Source organism: Arvicanthis niloticus, chromosome 5 (assembly GCF_011762505.2).
Source record: "Arvicanthis niloticus isolate mArvNil1 chromosome 5, mArvNil1.pat.X, whole genome shotgun sequence".
NCBI lineage: Eukaryota > Metazoa > Chordata > Mammalia > Rodentia > Muridae > Arvicanthis > Arvicanthis niloticus.
The window spans coordinates 40801057-40820103 of record NC_047662.1 but is presented as its reverse complement, the minus strand read 5'-3'; the positions used below and the strand labels follow the sequence as shown (position 1 = coordinate 40820103).

At 35.8% G+C, this 19047-nt stretch overlaps 1 protein-coding gene across 1 annotated transcript in view; it reads left to right on the top strand.

The window, feature by feature from the left end:
- Faf1 (Fas associated factor 1) overlaps positions 1 to 19047 on the top strand; it is a 294340-nt gene that overhangs the window by 24536 nt on the left and 250757 nt on the right. The window contains exon 2 of the mRNA XM_076935184.1: positions 7322 to 7390. Within this exon, the coding sequence (XP_076791299.1) occupies positions 7322 to 7390 (69 nt within the window). The remainder of the gene's footprint in view (positions 1 to 7321; positions 7391 to 19047) is intronic.

The window sequence follows — 19047 nt, the reverse complement described above, 5'->3', positions numbered from 1 at the left end:
CAAACCTCTCTTCTTTTTACTCTGATAAAATAAGAATACCTTCTGTTCACCTGCCACACATCCATCTATCATAACCATTTAACACAGAATTACAAAGAAAAGAAACAAAGCCTGTTAATCCCACTTCTTGATGTAGAAATGGTGTTTATTTAAAAAACATGAAAAAGAAACTAGTTTGTCTCAAGATTGTGAGATGCAATTTCTTTTTACATGCAAAACAATCTTTAGTTTTCATTCATTCATTTAGTTACTTTAGAGCCTTTTGGGTTGAAAAAGTTGGAAGACTTTAGAAAAAAAAAGTTTTCCTTTAGAGGCTTTATTATGATGAAATGCATTATAATTTTCCCAGAAATGGGATTGTTTGACATGAAAGCTGTTTGTCGATACATTTCTCAGATAGTTAAAGTCCTTTAACAAGTGTTGGAACTATTTCATAAGAAAGAATAAAATTTGGAAAGACAGATGGAAAGTGTTAATGAAGTAAATGATTTCTGTAAACCATACAAAATAAGGGATACTACTTGTTCCTATCAGCTGCATGGGTCTTTTAAAATAAGTGGAACATCTCAATTATATAAGTACTCAGAAGGAAACTGAAGGATATTACTGAACAGAACTTTAAAGGAAGCTCCAATAGCAATCGGTTATTCCAGGTACATCAGAGAACAAGGCTCAAGAATATTTAGAGAGTTATCTGGCACCCAAAATATGAAAAAGTCATAATATTTGGGCACAGTCATAGGTTATCAAGCATAAAGAATCAGAAAAGTATTGACACATAATCACAAGAAAATTCAGTATTCAATCTTTATATAACTATAAATAGATTTAAAAATGATAGACTTAGTAGAAATGGTAATTGAATGATACTGTATATCTTTCTCTTTTTTACAACTGCAGTTTCCCCTCCCTCTTTTTCTAGTCATGCCTGCTTCCAGCCCCCATCCATTCTTCCTCTATTTCTCTTTAGAAAACAGCAAGCCTCCCATGAATATTAACCAAATATTTCATATCAAGTTTCATCAAGACTAGGCACCTCCCTGTGTTTTAAGGTTGGACTGGACAAGGCAACTCAGAATGAGGAACAGGGTCTCAAAATCAGGCAGAAGAATCAGAGACAGCCTCTGTTCCCACTTTTGTAATCCCACAAGAAGACCAAGTTACACAACTGTAATATATATGGTCTCTAGATCAGTCCTATGCAGGCTCCCTGGTTGTCGATTTAGTCTCTGTGAACCCTTATGAGCTCAGATTGGTTGATTCTGAGGGTTTTCTTGTGGTATTCTTGACCCATCTGGCTCCTACAATTCTTCCCCTCTTCATCAGGATTCCCCAAACTCTGCCTAATATTTGACTGTGAGTCTCTTCATCACAGTTTCTGGATAAAGCTTCTCTGATTACATTTGGGCTAAGCACCAATCTATGAGTATTGCAAAATATCTTTAGGCATCATTTCATTGATGCCCCCCTATACAGTCCCCCAGTCATGTTTGGTTCTATTCTAGGTCTCTGTGCTCTGAACTATCCAGCCTCTGAGTCCTGGCCCTCCAGGCAGTGTCAGGGGTGGGTTTCCTCTCATGGCATGGGTCTCTTGGTTGGCCTCTCCCATGATTACTGTGCTACCTTTACTCAGCACACCTTGTAGGCAGGACAAACTGTAGATTGAAAGTTTTGTTGTCTTCACTGGAAGACTTGCTTGGTTATAGGAGATGGCCAATTCTGGCTCCATATTCCCCATTGCTAGGAGTCTTAGCTAGTCACCTTCATAGATCCTTGGGAGTTTTCATTGCACTTGTTTCTAGCTTATCCCTGTGATGCTCCCCAATTCTAGTTGTCTCTCCGACCCCCATTAGATAAATGCATGTTAAAAACAAATGGAAATTCCAACATCAGTAAAAATAGTACTCTTTAAGAAAATGAGTAACAAGGGCTGACAAGCGTAAAGACTAATGTTATTTCTGGGTGCCAACTTCGTAATTCAGTGGCTGAAAACCATAGCAATTCTAATTGAGGCACTTACCAGTGGTTGGTTGATCCTTTTTGTTTGGGTGTCTTTGTTTAGAAGTTACACATGTAGTTGGGCTGGTCTCCTCAATATCTGGGCTCAGGTGTGATTCATGTGTATTTATTTTGATATCTTCTCATAGGATCATAGAGGAACCACTCCCGCCTCAAAAAACAAAACAAAACAAAACAGGTTAGGCATGATGGCATTTAGAAATATAAGTAGAATCTCATGACACTTTTGAAAACAAAGACATATGGTCAAAGTTACCATACCACTACACTTTATTGCTGTTTCCATAGAAAAAGGAGGATCAAGCCATATATTCAAGCTCCGTGTAAATGGAAAATAATCCTTAGTGGGAGGAACTGTAGTTGTGTGGCCCTCATGTATGGAAAGTTGAAGAAATGGATTCAGTACCACATCTTTTATCCTGTGGTCACTAGCTTTAACCATTTAAGCATGGTGTGCTGTAAATTTTATGTCCTAGTCTGGTTGGAAGATGTAAAGCTATTCAAAATGAGTGTTGAGGCAACATAAAATTGTAAAAAAAAAAAAAAAAAAGTCATCACATGGTATGTTAAATATTTCATCATGCACTAACTTCCAGTATACTTAGTATATTCAAAATATAGTAAATAAATAATTAATAATCTATAATGTCTTCTAAAGTCCTGGCAACAGGGCACTTTCCCCAATTATAGCAAGTTTTAATTTTCTTAGCATTTCCTTTAAGCAGTATAAAATTGTAGTTATATATTGTATTTATGGCTGTATCTCTAGTCTCTTAGTGAAGAGGAATACTAACACTTCTTGGGATGGAAGTAATTTTTAGGACAGTTTTGTAAAATGTTGTATATTCTAGATTTGTCCATTTATTTATGATGCCACTTGACTTGTTCCTCTTGTTCTTTAAATCTAGATACTTGGTTAGAATAGTTAAACATTTTTGGTATATGTGCTTCTTGGTTGGTACTAGGACTATCTTGTTTTTCATCATAGCAGTAAGCTTTTAGTCTGACATTTTCTCACTACTTGTAATACTTTGTTTGATCATTTGGCCCAGATGATGACTTATTGGCAAATTAGCAAATAATGTGCCAATATGGGGCAATACTTTGGAATTTTCTAGATAAAAATTCATTTAAAGCTGGGCATGGTAAATTTCAACACTTGGGAGTCAGAGGCAAGCTATTTTCTCTGAGTTTGAGGGTTTACATAGCAAGTTCCAGGATAGTCCGAGTTATATAGTAGAGAGACCTTGTCTCAAAATAACAATAAAAATCATTTTTTTTAAAAAAAGAATCGACTTCTTCCAAGTCCTCTACCCTAGCTTACAGGTTCCCTTCCTTCCAGGTACCTGTTCCCCTTAAAACCCTGAAAATTCTCCTCCAATCCCCGTTTCTACTCCTGTTGCTTCTCTCTGTTTTCCTGAGAAAACAGCCTTGGTGGGTTGGAATAGTCTTTTCCCTTTTTACCATCCTACCCCCCCCACCCAAATCAACATGGATTGGACAGATTTTATTAATTTAATATTTTATTCAGCCATTTCCATTCTAACTTTTTATGTGTAGGAAAGATGTTTTAAAATATTTTATTATGTATTCATATAGCAAGACTATTACAGAAGGGTATTCAGATATAAAGATTGTATGTTGAATATGTCCTTCTCTCATGCCCCTCATTCTTCCTTTTTTTCCCTCACTGCTCTGTTCCATTTGTTCCCTAGACAATTTCACCTTTACTCATATTCTATCTGCACATAGGATCTTATGTGTCTCTATGACAATCTAGAAACCAAATATGAAAGAAAACATACTTGTCTGAGACTGACTTCATTCTCTTTATATGGTCATTTCCAGTTATACCCATTTTCTTGCAAATGTTAAGACTTTTCTTTTCATGGCTGAAAAATTATCCATTGTGAGAACATACTGAACAGTTTATCTATTCCTGTTACTGAACACCTAGCCTGGTTTAGCTCTTATAAATGGGCTGCAGTAAATATTGATGTGTAAGTATTTTTGTTACCCGTTGACTTGCAATTCTTCTTGTATATAATCACGTCTAGTATATCTGAGTCATATGGTATTTTTTAAAAGGAAATCTCCATACTAATTTCCTGATTGGTTAGACTAGTTTATATTTCTACTAGCATTATATTAATCAATGACTCCCCCTTGTCTATACTCTTGCCGATTATTTTCTTAAAGAGTATCATTTTTATTAAGGTTGGAATTTCAGTGTGTTTTAATATGTATTTATCTGATGGTTAGTAAAATTGAAATCTTTTCATGTATTTATTGGCTGTTTTGTTTCATCCTTTGAGAGCTGACAGTTCATTTCATTAAGCTATTTATTGATAGGGGTGTTTGATTTCTTGTTCAGATTTTTTTTTTAGTTCCTTATATATTCTAGATATTAGTCTTTAGACATACACCTAGTAGATAAACACCTAGCAAAGATATTCTTAGTATTCGTAACTTTACTCATTTAACTATGTGCTTTTCTGTGAAGGAATTTTTTTAATTTCATGAAGTCCTAATTGGCCTTATTTTATGAATGAGTAGAGTTCTATCCAGAAAACTCTGGTTGTGCCTTTATCCTAATGTGTTTTTCTTCTAACAGTTTCAGGATTTCATGTCTTATATTAAGGTCTAATTGGGTTGACAGGAGAGATAGGGATCTCATTTCATTCTACATCTGGATATCAAGTTTTTTAGCATCACTTTTTGTAGAGTTTGTCTTTTTCTCAGTGAATATTTTTGACTTTGTTAAAAAAAAGTAAGGTAATTCTAACTGTGGGTTTATATCTGCTTCTCTAGTATATTCCATTGATTAATGTATCTAGTTTTGTGCTGGTATCATCTGTTTTTATAACTATGGGTCTGTAGTATAAGTTGGAATCAGGAATAGTGTAGTGTTTTCTGCATTGTTTGCTACACTATTTCAGTATTTTTTTTCCTTAGGATTGCTTTTTGGCTGTCAGGAGTGTTTTGTATTTTCATATGGAATTTAAAATAGTTTTGTTTTTACTTTTTTGTTTTGTTTTCTTTCTGTGAAAAATAGCATTGGGATTTTGATGAGGACTGAATTAAATCTGAAGATTTCTTTTGGTAGTACAACCATGTTCAGAATAGTAACTTCTTATCCAAGAGGTCTTTCCCATCTGTTATTGTCTTCTGTTTCTTTCTTTAACATTTTATAGTTCTTCTTGTTGAAAACTTTTATGTTCTTAGTTAATTTTATTCCAGGGTATTTTATTTATTTTTGAGGAAGTTGTTCATGGGTTTTTGTCCTGACTTTTTCTCAGAATATTTGTTATTGATGTACATGAACATGTGTGTGCACACATGTACAGACACATTAATATTCCTAATTGTTGACATAAGGAATAAGGTTTGAATTCATGAATCATCTTTAAATCCTTCCTCCCTGTCATCAGATATAGTCATCAAATTTCATTTGATTTTTAATGAATTGAAGTAACTAGTAATAGGTAAGTTGTTGTATCCATTGGTTTATATTTTCACTGTGGGGCGGAAGTGTTCTAGCTTTGGAATTCTTTTAATTTCCTAGCCCTGTGATCCTGAATACATTGCTTTACCTCTTTGGTGGTCATTTTAAATTGTCAACTAGACACAATCTAGAATCATCTGAGAAGGCTTTGCTTAGATCTGGTTGGTCTGTGGGGAATTGTCTTAATTGACATGGGAAGACCTAGCCTGAACATAGTTAATGGTTTTGGGCCCTAGACTGTATAAAGGTAAAGAAAACTAGCTGAGTTCTAAACATGAATACATTCATTCAGTCTCTCTGCTTTTGATGGATGTGATGTGAGTAGCTGTTTTGGTTTTTGTCAACTGACACAAGTAGAGTCAAATGGGAAGAGTAACCTCACTTGAGAAAATGTCTCTTATCAGATTTCCTGTAGACAAGTGTGTGATAGAGGAGGACTCAGCCTGCTTCTGTTGGACAGTCCTGGTTTGTATAAGAAAAGCTGAGCAAACTTCAGCTAATAGACAGTGTTCTTAAATGGCCCACTTTAGTTCCTGCCTTCAGGTTCCTTCCTTGCTTGAGTTCCTCACCTCTCTTCATGGTGGACTGTAAACTGTAAGGTAAGACAACCCATCTCCCCCTCTAAGCTGCTTTTGGTCATGGTGTCTTTATCTCAGCAATAGAAAGTACACTACGACATGGCTTAAGCATCTTCTGTGATTTTTCCTGAAGTGATGGACTGTAACTTAGAATTGTGATTTAAAGTAAACTCTTTCTCCCTAATTTGCTTTTGTCAGAGTACTTTATCACACCAACAGAAATGAAACTAGGGCAGTATCTTTGAAACATTGACTTCTCTTTATTAAAATGGGTATAGTAGCTACTTCAAAAGATTGGTAAGAGGACTGAATGAAGTGTAGGTTACTTGGTTCATATTAATTTGATAACTTTTTAATGTGAAGAATTTTAAAAGAGATATGTTTAACATCTGTGATTACTGAGAGGATCAGAGGCTTGATTATAAGCACTTGGCTCATAATAAATAATGCGCTAGTTATAGTTCTGAATGTTTAAGAGTTTTATTTATGCTTATGGTAACAGATTGGTTTTGAATGTTCTTTATGGCTTCATATTCATAATTTGAGAATTGTGTTCTATATTGAATGTTCTATATTGTGTCTGGAGAGTTAAATTTTGTTATCTTGTTTCTGAGTGTTGGGGAAAGATGAAAAGGAATCCGTCTCCAGTAGATGTTTTTGTGTCTACCCCAGAGTTCTATTTCTTGCCTTTTTGCTAGTTTGTTTTTTGACTTGGAATTCACTATTCAGGCCATGTTGAACTGGAACTCAACAAATATATGCCTGCCTCTGCCTCCCAAGTGCTGAGATTAAAGACATACACCACCATTTCTGGTCAAAACTTCATTCATTCATTCATTCATTCATTCATTCATTCATTCGTCTGTGTGTATGTGTGTGTGCGTGGTCCAATGCTTTGGCGCACATGTAGAGTCAGAGGACAACTTACAAGAGTTGTTTCTCTCCTTTTTAATGTGGATCCCAGGAACTGAGCTCATGTTGCCAGGGTTGGTGCCTTTACTCACTGGGTCATCTCTCTGTTCCTGTCTGGCTTACTGTATTGCTAAAATTTTCAAAAAAGAATTTTAAGACTCAAGTATAAACTACTCGGAAGTATGAGCCACTGAATGTCTTGACTTCATTTATATATGTTACAGCTTAAATTATGTCTTATACCATTTATGTTTTAAGTCTGATCCTATTTCTAAAATACTAACATACACATCTACTTGGTTTTCAGGCATGTACTGGTATTGAAAACATCGATGAAGCTATTACACTGCTTGAGCAGAATAACTGGGACTTGGTGGTGAGTATTCTTTGACCTATGTTCTAATTGTATAAATTCTTGAATGGTCTTAATGTTTATTGTAGGTTGGCTCAGCATACCATAACCAATATAAAACTTAGGTGAATAGATATATCCCATTTTCATCTTTAATATGAAATCATCATTTAGCTCAACATTAAATTATTGGGTAATTCTGAATGTTTAGATAATTGAAATGATTTAAAAAGTTTTCCTTTTCTTCTGTGTCTCATGGTCACCCCTTTGGATGAGGACTCAGTGTCCCTGAAGGATGAACATTAGTCTGTGCTCCCTTCTTGCTTCCTGAGGTGTTACTGGTGATCACTGCATTTTAAAAGTTATTTAAGAATTGGTAATCTACTGTTTTCTTTCCGAATTGTGGTTATTTAGATTTTAAAAACTTTTTGGTAGTAACAAGAGGGAAGGTCTAGCATAACCCTAAATAGTCATACTTTGCAAGGCAAATCAGAAAATGATTGTATTGGAACAGGATGTCTATTAAGATGGCATACATATTCCTCAATATCTTGGAAATATTAAAGTAATTGAAATCACAATTTTGAAAAAGTAAATTTTCTTTATTTTTTATTTTTAATTTTGTTTTTGAAACAAAGTGTCACTATGTAGTTCAGACTGTCATAGAATTTAGCAGTTCAGATTGGCCTCAAACATACAGTTCTCTTGCCTCAGATTCCTGAGTGCTAGATTACAGCTGTGTTCCATTGTACCTGGCAGGAAGTGCTAATATTTAAAAGTCAGAATTTAAGATATGCTTAAAGTGAGATTATATGCTCACTTTTATATGTTATATGGATTTATATAGTTCTGTCAGTGCATTATATAGACCTTCTATTGTATTAATACTGTCTTTACTCAATGTAAAATCAGACTGTAAAATTGATACTTATCATAATGAAATGAAAAGATGAAAAATTTACAACCTGATGGTTATTGGTTGAGCATCCTAATCCATAAACCCCACACCCAAATGTTAAAAGGTTGAAGCATTTTATTGTTCACATGCCACATTGAAAGTTATACATGTTAGGTCAGGTTGAGGTTTATATTTTTGAATTAGGAATGCTCAAACAATAAGTACTCTAAAAACTGAAAAAAGTTATCTGAAAAATTTTGGGTTCTAAATATTTCAGATAAAATATTCTACCTGAAATTTCTTTTAATCTCATAACTCACAGTTAAAAATACCCATTTCAAAGTTTTATTTATATTTATTACAGTCATTTTTAAAAATTATGTCAGTAAACTTTTACATTGAAAGTAGGATTCTCTTACATTAATATTTTTATAATCCATATTTACTTACTATTACTATCTTACTAGGCATGGCTGTTCATTTTGTAAAGGTTTGCATAGTGCTTCATGTTGTGGTAGTATGACCGTTTTACCATTTTTGTTCTGGTGGGCATCTAAGGTTTTTGCAGTACTTTACACTATAGTAACTATTTCTGTATGAAACATTCTTAATATGTGTATTGAATATTCAACCAACTATTTTTTCCTAGAAGAAACTGATCATAATTTATAATTGAATTTCTGGGTCAGATTGCACGAATATTTTAGGGGTATGGCTACTTAAAGCCTAATGAACTTCCAAATTTAGTTATTTACATTCTGCCAACTATGTGGAGATAGCTCTTTTTACTTGAATCAATGTTGCTGCTGTTCTCTCCCTTCTGTTTCTGTTTTTCTGTCTTTATTTTTTGGTCTTCTTGTCTGTCTTCTTGTCTGTCTGTCTGTCTGTCTGTCTATTTTGTATTTTGGTATAGGAAAATTGAGAAATCTTTTTGCCGTCTGACATGGATTCATGCTTTACACTGACTGTTTTATTTTCTAAGAAGTCATGTTATAGATGACAGTTTCATGATGGGGATACTGGTGAGAGGTAGCAACATATTTAGGGTGATGCTTCTGGGCTACTTGTCCCGAAACCTCTTTGGAATTATATATATATATGGTATTCTTTTGGTCAAACTGATAAAAATTATTGGGGATGTTTAAAGTCCACCATGCCACTCTTGAATGCCAGTGCCAAAAAGAATAAAGGAGAAAGAAAAGGAAGACTGAGAATAATGGGCTACATGTTGATGTAGGAATTACAGTTGTTTAGGAGTATGTAGGGATCTAAGTTCTTTGTTCATCTTCATCTCCTTTTCTACTGGTCCACATTCATTAATTTTAGTTTAAGATGTTTATTGGCTATGAATATTGTCTTGACCCAGCCTTTGAAGAATGTAGCACAAGAATTTTCCCAGATAATGTTGGAACATGAGTGGTAAGGTGCTTTTCATGTGTTTCTGACTAGCTTGGTTTTGGAAAATATTGTCAATTACCCTCTTTTTCTCCTCTCTCCTTTCTTCCTTTCCTCCTTCCCTCTCCCACTCCCTCTTCCCTCTCTTTCTCCCTCATCCCTTTCTCTTTCTTTCTTTCTCCCCCCTTTTCTTTGTCCTACATTTTCTGGTCTCTGTTCTTTATTTTTTCTCAGGTTTCTAGGGTATTGAAGCTGGATCTTATACATAGGAGGAAATTTTTATGTCACTAAGTTATGCCTCTTTATAGTGTTTTACAACTTTAACTTTTTCATTTGAAATCATCCTTTAGCTGGCAATATGTCTTCTACTTTTATTTTTATTGCAAGTTGCTGTACTTTTTTTCCCTGCTTGATGTATACCATTTCTCCTCTTTTTTTATACATCATTCACTTATTGTGTGTGTGCCTGTGAGAGAGAGAGACAGAGAGAGAGAGAGAGAGAGAGAGACAGAGAGAGAGAGAGAGAGAGAGAGACAGAGAGAGAGAGAGAGAGAGAGAGAGAGAGAGAGAGAGAGAGAGAGAGAAATGAAACTTAAGTAAATGACATAGCACATTACTAGTTCAAACTGTCATGGAACTTTTAATATTCTGTACTCCATTTTCTGTGTTTACTTTGTGTCTGAATTAGGACTGTCATTGGTCTACATTTCATAAATTTTATAGAAGATTTTGTGTAATTTTAACTAAGGCTGTTTATTTAAAATTTTACATATTTATTATCACTTATACCTTCATTTTATACATAGTTATTAGAGAATTGTAAAGAAATATGTGTTTGGCACTGTAATCAGGAATGTGGTGAACTGAAAAACTTATAATGAAGAACTTACTCATTGAGTGCCTGTTCATAAATGTCATAAATCTAGTTTTTTACTAGATAGCTATGATGAATTAAAAAAAAGTAACAAGATGGATGTGGTGGCATATACCCCTAATCACATCCCATAGGAGATAGAGGCAGGCTGATTTAGTTTCAGAGCAACCTGCTCTATGTAGTGAGTTGAGGGCCTGCCAGGACAATGCAGTGAGGCCTCATCTCCAACAAACAAGAAAAAATAAAAATAAAAAGGAAAAAAAATGTAGCATGGTGATCTCTATTAGATATTTTGCTTTCTGTTGCTGTACCAAAATATCTAAGACTGGTTACCTTATGAAGAATAGAAGTCATATTAGTCGGCTTTGCAGTACTGTATCAAACCTGAGGTAATCAACTTAAAAGGAAAAAAAGGCTTATTTGGCTTATAATTTTGGAGGTTTTAGCTCATTATTGATTCACCCTGTTAATTTTAGGCATATAAGGCAGTATATTATAGTAGGAGCACATTGCAAAAGAAATAACTATCTAGTACCATACAAGGAACAAAAGGAGGTTGCCTCCCAGTATCTCCTTCAAAGGCACATTTTCAACCATGTAACTTTCTTCTGTTATGCTCCATTTTGTATAGGTTTCATGGTATGCATCCCCCTAAGATCTTGGATGAGGGGGACAAACTTCCAAATCCTGTTCCATGTCTGGTTCCAAAAGGTGTAGGCAGCTCTGCCTTTCCTTCTTTGCTGTCTGTAACATGCTTCTCTCTTCTAGCTTGGATCCACTCCCTGTGTGCAGCTCTCCTTAATACATGTCTCATGTCTCTGGCTATGTAACATCTTGGGAGTCTCCGTTGCAACCCAGGCTTCACAGCTTCATGCAGTGGCATCTCCTGTCTTCTAGGCAGGGACTTTCTCTGTCAGGCATTGTTTATTAGCCTCAGTGGCTCTTTGAAACTATGGTGGAAGATTTCACAACTGTTTTACTTGTGTATCTTTGCCATGTGGATGACACCGCCAAGTTCATCTGCCAGCTTGGGGTGGACCCTCACTCCCTTGAATTACCTTAGCTTGGGTTTTTGATTGCAATGCTTTCCTGAAGCCTTATGCTTTTTTCTACAGATTGGAAGTTTAGCTAGGTGGGGTCTTGCCCCGAGGGCACCTTTCTCTTTATTCCAATGCAGTTCTGGCCTAAGAGAGCTTTTTCTAACACAGCCCTGTCATTATCCTATTAATCTGTTAATTTAGTAATGAATGAAACCATTAACAAGGACAGAGCCTTTATGTCCCAGTCATCTCTAAAATGTCCCACTTTGCATATAATTAATATATGACTTTGGTGCTTAATCACCTCACCCCACCCTCCTGTCATTTTGTAGCTCTGGCTGCCTGAAACTCACTATATAGACCAGCCTGGCCTGAAACTCACAGAGATCCTCCCACTGCTTCTGTCTTCTGAGTGCTGGGGTTAAAGGCTGTGCCACTGCACCCAGCTTGCTTAATTTTTATCTCAGGTAATTTTGGGCATATTATATTTCCTAAACTTGAAAATTGTGCTAAATTGGTGAGTGTAAGCTTAGCTTTTTTCAAACCCTATTTTCTTACTAGGTTCTTAAATGTTTTAACATCCCTTCTAGCCCACTAACCCACCAGAGTTAGTGGAAAAGAAAGGTTATTAGGATATGGGGGAAAGTGGGCCTGTTTAGAAGTTTTTCTTTGGAACATATCCAAGTTGCAACCCAGCAGTCAGTTCACAGGATTCGGCCGCGGCAGCTTGTTCTACTTGTAAACACTTTAGGACTATACCAACAGTTCAGTTCAGTGGTGGTGGCATGACTTAGCAGGAGCAGCCAGGCCTCTGCTGAATCTGCACAAGTCAACAGGAGCAACAGGACCACCAGGGATGCCAGGAGAAGTTCTTGGCTGTGCCTTTCTCAGTGAAGACATGAGACCAAGAAGTGTTGCAAAGCTAGCTATGCAAGCCTCTGTCACTGTCTGTTGAGTCCTAGTTATACTCACTCCAAACATCATGTGTTCTCCATTGGTCTTACTTCACCAACATGTCTTGTCTCAGCACATGAGTCTTAGCAAAACTTAGTTTGTATCAGCTGACATTCTGCCAAATGGCCCGAGTCTGCAGAAGCAGCAAGAAGCTACCTACCATAGCACCACCAGAAATAGTTTTGGTGCATTTTTCTCTATGGAGTCACTACAAACATAGCTCAGTTGTGCAGTATAAGGCAAAGCAGTACATGTATGACATTATGGAAGACTCCTTTTATGTGCTTGCTGTAGCAAAACATCCTTTCACCTGTGTCTGTTTCAGTGAAATGTTCCTCGTGTGTCTGCTTTAGCAAAGCACCCTTAGACCTTTGTCTGCTTCAGGAAAACATCCTTTGACATGACTGACTTTCCAAAGAAATCAGAAGTTTTCACTTAGGTGAGACACATTGTGTCTAATTCTTGTTTATATGTTCAGAATTTAGAATAATTTTCTTATAAGGTAATGTTCATGAATGTTTTACTATTTTATTGGTTTAGTCACACAAATAGCAAATATTGTCTGTGAAAATACAATCTAGTCCCAAGAATTCTAGTTATTAGTCACTTTCTCTGATCTTGCAAATTATTTTGAGTATATGATTATTCACAAAGTGCTTCTAAGCCCTGTATTTCCAGTACTTTACAGTTGACAGTATTTATTTTCAAGTGATTAAAGGTTATATATGCTAAACTTCTGAAAGTAAAATAACATGAACATTACTATTCTGGAAGTGATTCTTGCCTCATGTTTTACTTGATGTGTGCTATACAGTTCCTACTGCTATCTACCTCAGATTATTATTTCCTACATTGTCCTGTGCCTATAGTTAGGATAAATATCACTGCATTGGAGATTATTTCTTAGAAGATAATTCTGAATTTCCATTTATATCCATAAAGGTACTTGAGGAAGAATGGTTGATAGTAAGTTAGAATCTTTGAACTGAAAGTCCTTTGATAATGGAAATAGAGGCTGTAATGGTTACAGATTGTAATCTGGGCTCTAGAACTGATTCACTGTTCAGTTCCTGTTTTTAGCATAAAAGAAAATTTGGGCTGGAGGAAAACACAAAACTATATAATTTATATAGTTTTGCATAAGTTAATGTTAGACAGCTAAGGATAGTGGTAAACATTGGATTAATAATGTTTAAAGAGCCCTGGTTTTCCAGTCCTTTTATTTAGTGAGAGTGGCCTGACCATGTGGTTTCTCTGTCAACCTCTTAACTTATTCCTACAGAGGAAACGGTTTGGTTTAGTCTAGCTTGTACTTGAGCTTTGATACTACATGAAATAACTTATGCAAGATCTATTATATTCTAATCTTGTAAAGATTCTATGATAAGCAGTCCACTATGAATACCATTATAAGAAATATTTTAAAGAACTTTATAAGTTTTAAATACTTGTTCATATCTAATTTTTTGGTCCTTTAAATATTATAATGTAGATATAAAATCTGGGAATCATGCTTGGCTAATTGTTCACAGAGGTCATGTGTATGTATGTACATATGTGTGCATGTAAGTGTGAGCCTATGTGAGTATGTATATCTGTGAGTGTCTGTGAGAATATGTGTTAGTGAAGGTGTGAGTATGTATGTAGGTGTATGTGTGTCTATGAACCACCTTCAGTAAATTAAAATTTTCAGTAAAATCTAGTAGGCTCAATAAAGCATACTTGACATATATTTGATAATCCAGAAGTGAAATAAAATAGAAGAGGTACTAACCTAGACATTCTTTATTTTCAGTATTCTGTGTTTGTAATAATGGTTTTTGGAACTTTGCACTCAAGATTTTGCCTCTTATTTTGATTTTGTAGAAGAAAAGATATTCGGAGTGTGTGCATCTATCTTTATCTGCATATTCTAGCCTGATATAAAATTGAGCCAATTGGCATCTACATTTCTGGTTCATGACAGAATTTCTAGTTCCCATCTCTTTCACTACTCTGCTCACGATGTGTTTGTTGAGGTTCTCAAATGTGTACTAATTTTCTACTTTAAAAGTGTTACTGATGCTTTCAGTTTTATGAATGGCTTAACCAGTGACATAATGAATCTCTGTCCTCAGGATGCAGCCAAGCATTTAGTACTTCATCAGTGGCCTTCAGACACCTTTTGTATGTGTACAGCTGCTTGTTCTGAGAAAAGAGAAGTTGCTGTGAAGGAATATCTCATCATACCAGATTTTCTTCCTTGGCCTGGTCATTTTGTTTTTATTGAGGGACCATAAGCCTGTTATTTTCATACATACTCAATTTCTCAGGTTTTAGCTGCATAGCAATCTTATCTTCTGTCATTTCTTCCTTTTCTAGAGCTGATAGACACATGAAATCATTTACTTACCTTATTTCATTTCATGCTTACAACAGTTCTGAGAAGTAGGTAGGGTAGTATTAGTTTATATTTATGTGTAGGAATTGATGCTCAGCAAACTTGACCAAATGGTTCAAGGTCACTTACTTATCTGTTAAGAAGTAGATGTGACTGATTTTTCAACCCAGATCAGTTAGTCCATATAGAATTTTCATAGTTTAAAATAATAATAACACCAAGATTATTTTAAAAAATGATGATCAGAATCTCCCCATACTCATACTTGGTATGCTGCTTCTTTTTTCACTTTTTTTCTACTGCTCACCTAACGTTATGTTGCTAGGTTGAAGAGATTTTGCTTTATGTGTGTTCTTGCTTTGGTTCTCTTAAGAGGTTAGTGGGAAGAAATTTTATTTTCTTAATAGTTTTTTCTTTGGCATATGACAGTTGCTTGCTTGGTTGGTGGATTTTATTGTCACCAATCTTTCTTCTATTCCCTTTCTGTCATTTGGATATTTAAAAGTCTTCACTGTTAATGTTACAGTGTGGCAAGTATTACTTTTTTTTGGTATGGTACAGAAGCTAGGGGATAGAAGGAGGATGACTAAAATAATTGAGGAGTAGGGTAGAATAGGCTTTAGTATCTTAGAATCTTACCAGTAAAATTTTATAGTCCATTTTTGTGTGGCATTTATTGAAAAATAACTTCTCACATGTCCTTTTATTGTATTTTTTATATGAATTGCATAATATTTTTTCGTATTTATTTTTGGTTGTACTAATCTATAAGGTCCATTATATAATACAATCTGTTTGAAAGTCTTAATAGTTCTTCTGGAAAAAAAATTCTAGGTGACAAAATATTATTAATTTTTAAGGTATAATTCAAAGAATGAATATGAAGCAGTTAATTTTTTTTAAAGGAAAACCCAAATTGTTACAAATATGAAATTCTCAGTTTGTTAAACTAGTTTGAGACCTGCAGTTTTTTCAGATTGCAACTTTATTCTGTTTATCTTTGCACTGTATTTTGGATGACTTTCCCTTTAAACATAATTCTAAAATTACTTTATTACATGAACTAAGCATCTGTTCTTTTAAAAAGTGTTATTAGATAAATGTTCAGAGTCCCAAAGACCTAAGAAAAAGTTGTATGTTCTAATCACTTACCAGAATATGATGTTAATTGTCAGATATAGCTTGGAATATTGTGGCAAATACAGTCAGTCCCTGAATACTTGCAGTTTTCCATCTGTGAATTAAGTGAGCTTCAGGTTGAAAGTATTTGGGAACAGAAATTGCATTTGTACTGAGTACATAGAGATTTTTTCCTTTAGTCTTTCTTTTTTTTCCCCCTAAAGATAGTAAGAGAAGTATTTACATGACATTATTTACATAGTATTTATTATCTATTGCAATTAATCTAGAGACAATTAGAGGTATATGGGAGGATGTATGTGGGTTGTATGTAGAGTATGCCATGCTATTTATATAAGGAACTTTAGAATCTCGAACTAGGGATAGTTGTCCTCTTGGAACCAAATCCCAGAAGAGATACAAGGGAGAGTGTCTTAGTTAGGGTTTCTATTGCTTGAAGAGACAGCCTGACCAGGGCAACTCTTCTCCTTTTTTTTTTTTTTTTTTTTGAGACAGGGTTTCTCTGTGTAGCCCAGGCTGTCCTGGAACTCACTCTGTAGACCAGGCTGGCCTCGAACTCAGAAATCCGCCTGCCTCTGCCTCCCAAGTGCTGGGATTAAAGGCGTGCACCACCACCGCCCAGCCTGACCAGGGCAACTCTTAAAAAGAAACATTTAATTGGGGCTGGCTTACAATTTCAGAGATTTAGTCCATCATGGAATGAAGCAGAGTGTAGGCAGACATGGTGCTGGAGAAGGAGTTTAGAGTTCTACGTCTTGATCTACAGGCAACAGAGAAGAGACTGGTTTGAGCTTCTGAGACCTCAAAGCCCACCCCCTAGTAACACATCTCCTCCAACAAGACCACCCCTACTCCAAAGCCACACCTCCTAATAGCGCCATTCCTTATAGGCCATTTTCTTTCAAAGTACCACAGAGAGTTAGTTGTTTTTGTTTTATCTTATTTTTAGCACTGCTTCTTTAATTTAGAACACAGTTAAACTACTTAATGAAGTAGTAGGGATTCAGTTTAGTGTCAGGAAACTAAAGGTATTATGTTAATTCTTAAAGAACTATTAGTATATATTGTTTTATGACCTAAATATTTAATAGATAATGTTAAGTTTATATTGTTCACAAAGTTGTTTATACCCATCAAATACTGTGTATGTGATACTTTTTTCACAGACTTATTAAATTTTTATTTTAAAAACTATAATTTGCATGGTATTCGATAGCATTCCCAAAATAAAACATAAATATTGCATATTGAAATTAGACTACATCAGACTTGTTTTTTTAGTGGCAGAGGATCTATTTCCCAATATCTTATTTAAGACATTCAAGAATTCATTTACTAATGACTGTTAATTATAAACATTTCCATCTTTGCCGGTCTTTATGGAAAATATTTTTTATTTATTTGTTTTTTACCAATTTATTTATTCACATTACATCTTGATTGTAGCTCCCTTCCTTTTCTCATCCCAGTTCCACCCTCACTTCTTCCTTCCTTCTTCCCCCTCCCATGGGTATCAGGCTACCCTTACACATCAAATCTTAGCAGGACTCTGGCCCACTGAGGCCAGACTAGGGAGCCCAGCGAAGGGAAAGAGATCCAGAAGCAGGCAACATAGTCAGAGACAACCCCTACTCCAATTGTTAGGGGATGACCCAATGTAGCAGACCAGCTGCACATGTGCTACATATGTGTAGGGAGCCTAGGTCCAACCCATGAATGGGATTTGGTTGGTGGTCCAGTCTCTGGGCCCCCAAGGGCCAAGGTAGTTAACTCTAGGTCTTCTTGTGGTGTCCTTGGCCCCTTCATCTCCCCAGTCCTTCCCCTCACTCTTCCATAAGATTCTCTGAGTGCCACCTAATATTTGACTGTATGTCTTTGCATCTGTTTCCATCAGCTGCTAGATGAAGCCTCTCACAAGACATTTATGCTGGGCTTCTGTCTGCAGGTGCTGCAGAGCATCATTAACAGTGTTAGGCGCTGACTGTCTCCAATGGGATAGGGCTCAAGTTGGACTAGTCATTGGATGCTGGCCATTCCCTCAATCTCTGCTCCATCTTTATCCCTGTATATCTTGTAGGCAGGACAGATTTTGAATTAAAGGTTTTATGAGTGGGTTGGTGTCCTCCCTCCACTGGAAGTCCCGCCTAGCTGGTAGGAGGTGGCCACTTCAGGCTTAATATCCCCAGCTGTTAGGAATCCACTCTACCCATACCTGATCCCCATCCTCATTCCCCTTCACACTCCCTCTCCCTCCCAGTTTCTCCCCTCCCTCCATCTCCAATGTCTATTTTATTTCCCCTTCTGAGTGAGATTTAAGCATCCTCCCTTGGGCCTTCCTTGTTACTTAGCTCCTATTGGTGTGTGGATTGTAACATGAAGATCTCTTCCCATTCTGTAGGCTTTTGTTTTGTCCTAATGATGGTGTCCTTTGCCTCAAAGAAACCTTGCAGTTTCATGAAGTCCCATTTATTAATTATTGATCTTAGAACCTAAGTTGTTGGTGTTCTGTTCAGGACATTATTTCCTATACCAGTCAATTCAAGGCTATTCTCCATTTTCTCTTCTATTAGATTTATTGTATCTGTTCTATGTTGAGGTCATTGATTCACTTGGACTTGAATGTTGTGCAGAGTGAAAAACACGGATCTATTTACATGCTTTTGCATGCAGACATCCAGTTAGACCAGCACAGCACTGTTTGTTCTTTCTATTTTCCATTGTATGGTTTTGGCTTCTTTGTCAAAAATCAAGTGTCCATATGTGTAGGTTTACTTCTGGGTTTTTGATTCAATTCCATTGGCTGACCTGCCTGTTTTTATGCCAATACCATGCAGTTTTTATTACTGTTGCTCAGTGGTACAGCTTTTGGTCAGGGATGGTGATTCTTTTATTGTTCAGGATTGTTTTTGCTCTCCTGCGTTTTTTGTTTTTCCATATGAAATTGAGCTTTGCTCTTTTAGTGTCTGTAAACAAATTGTGTTGGAATTTTGTTTGAAATTG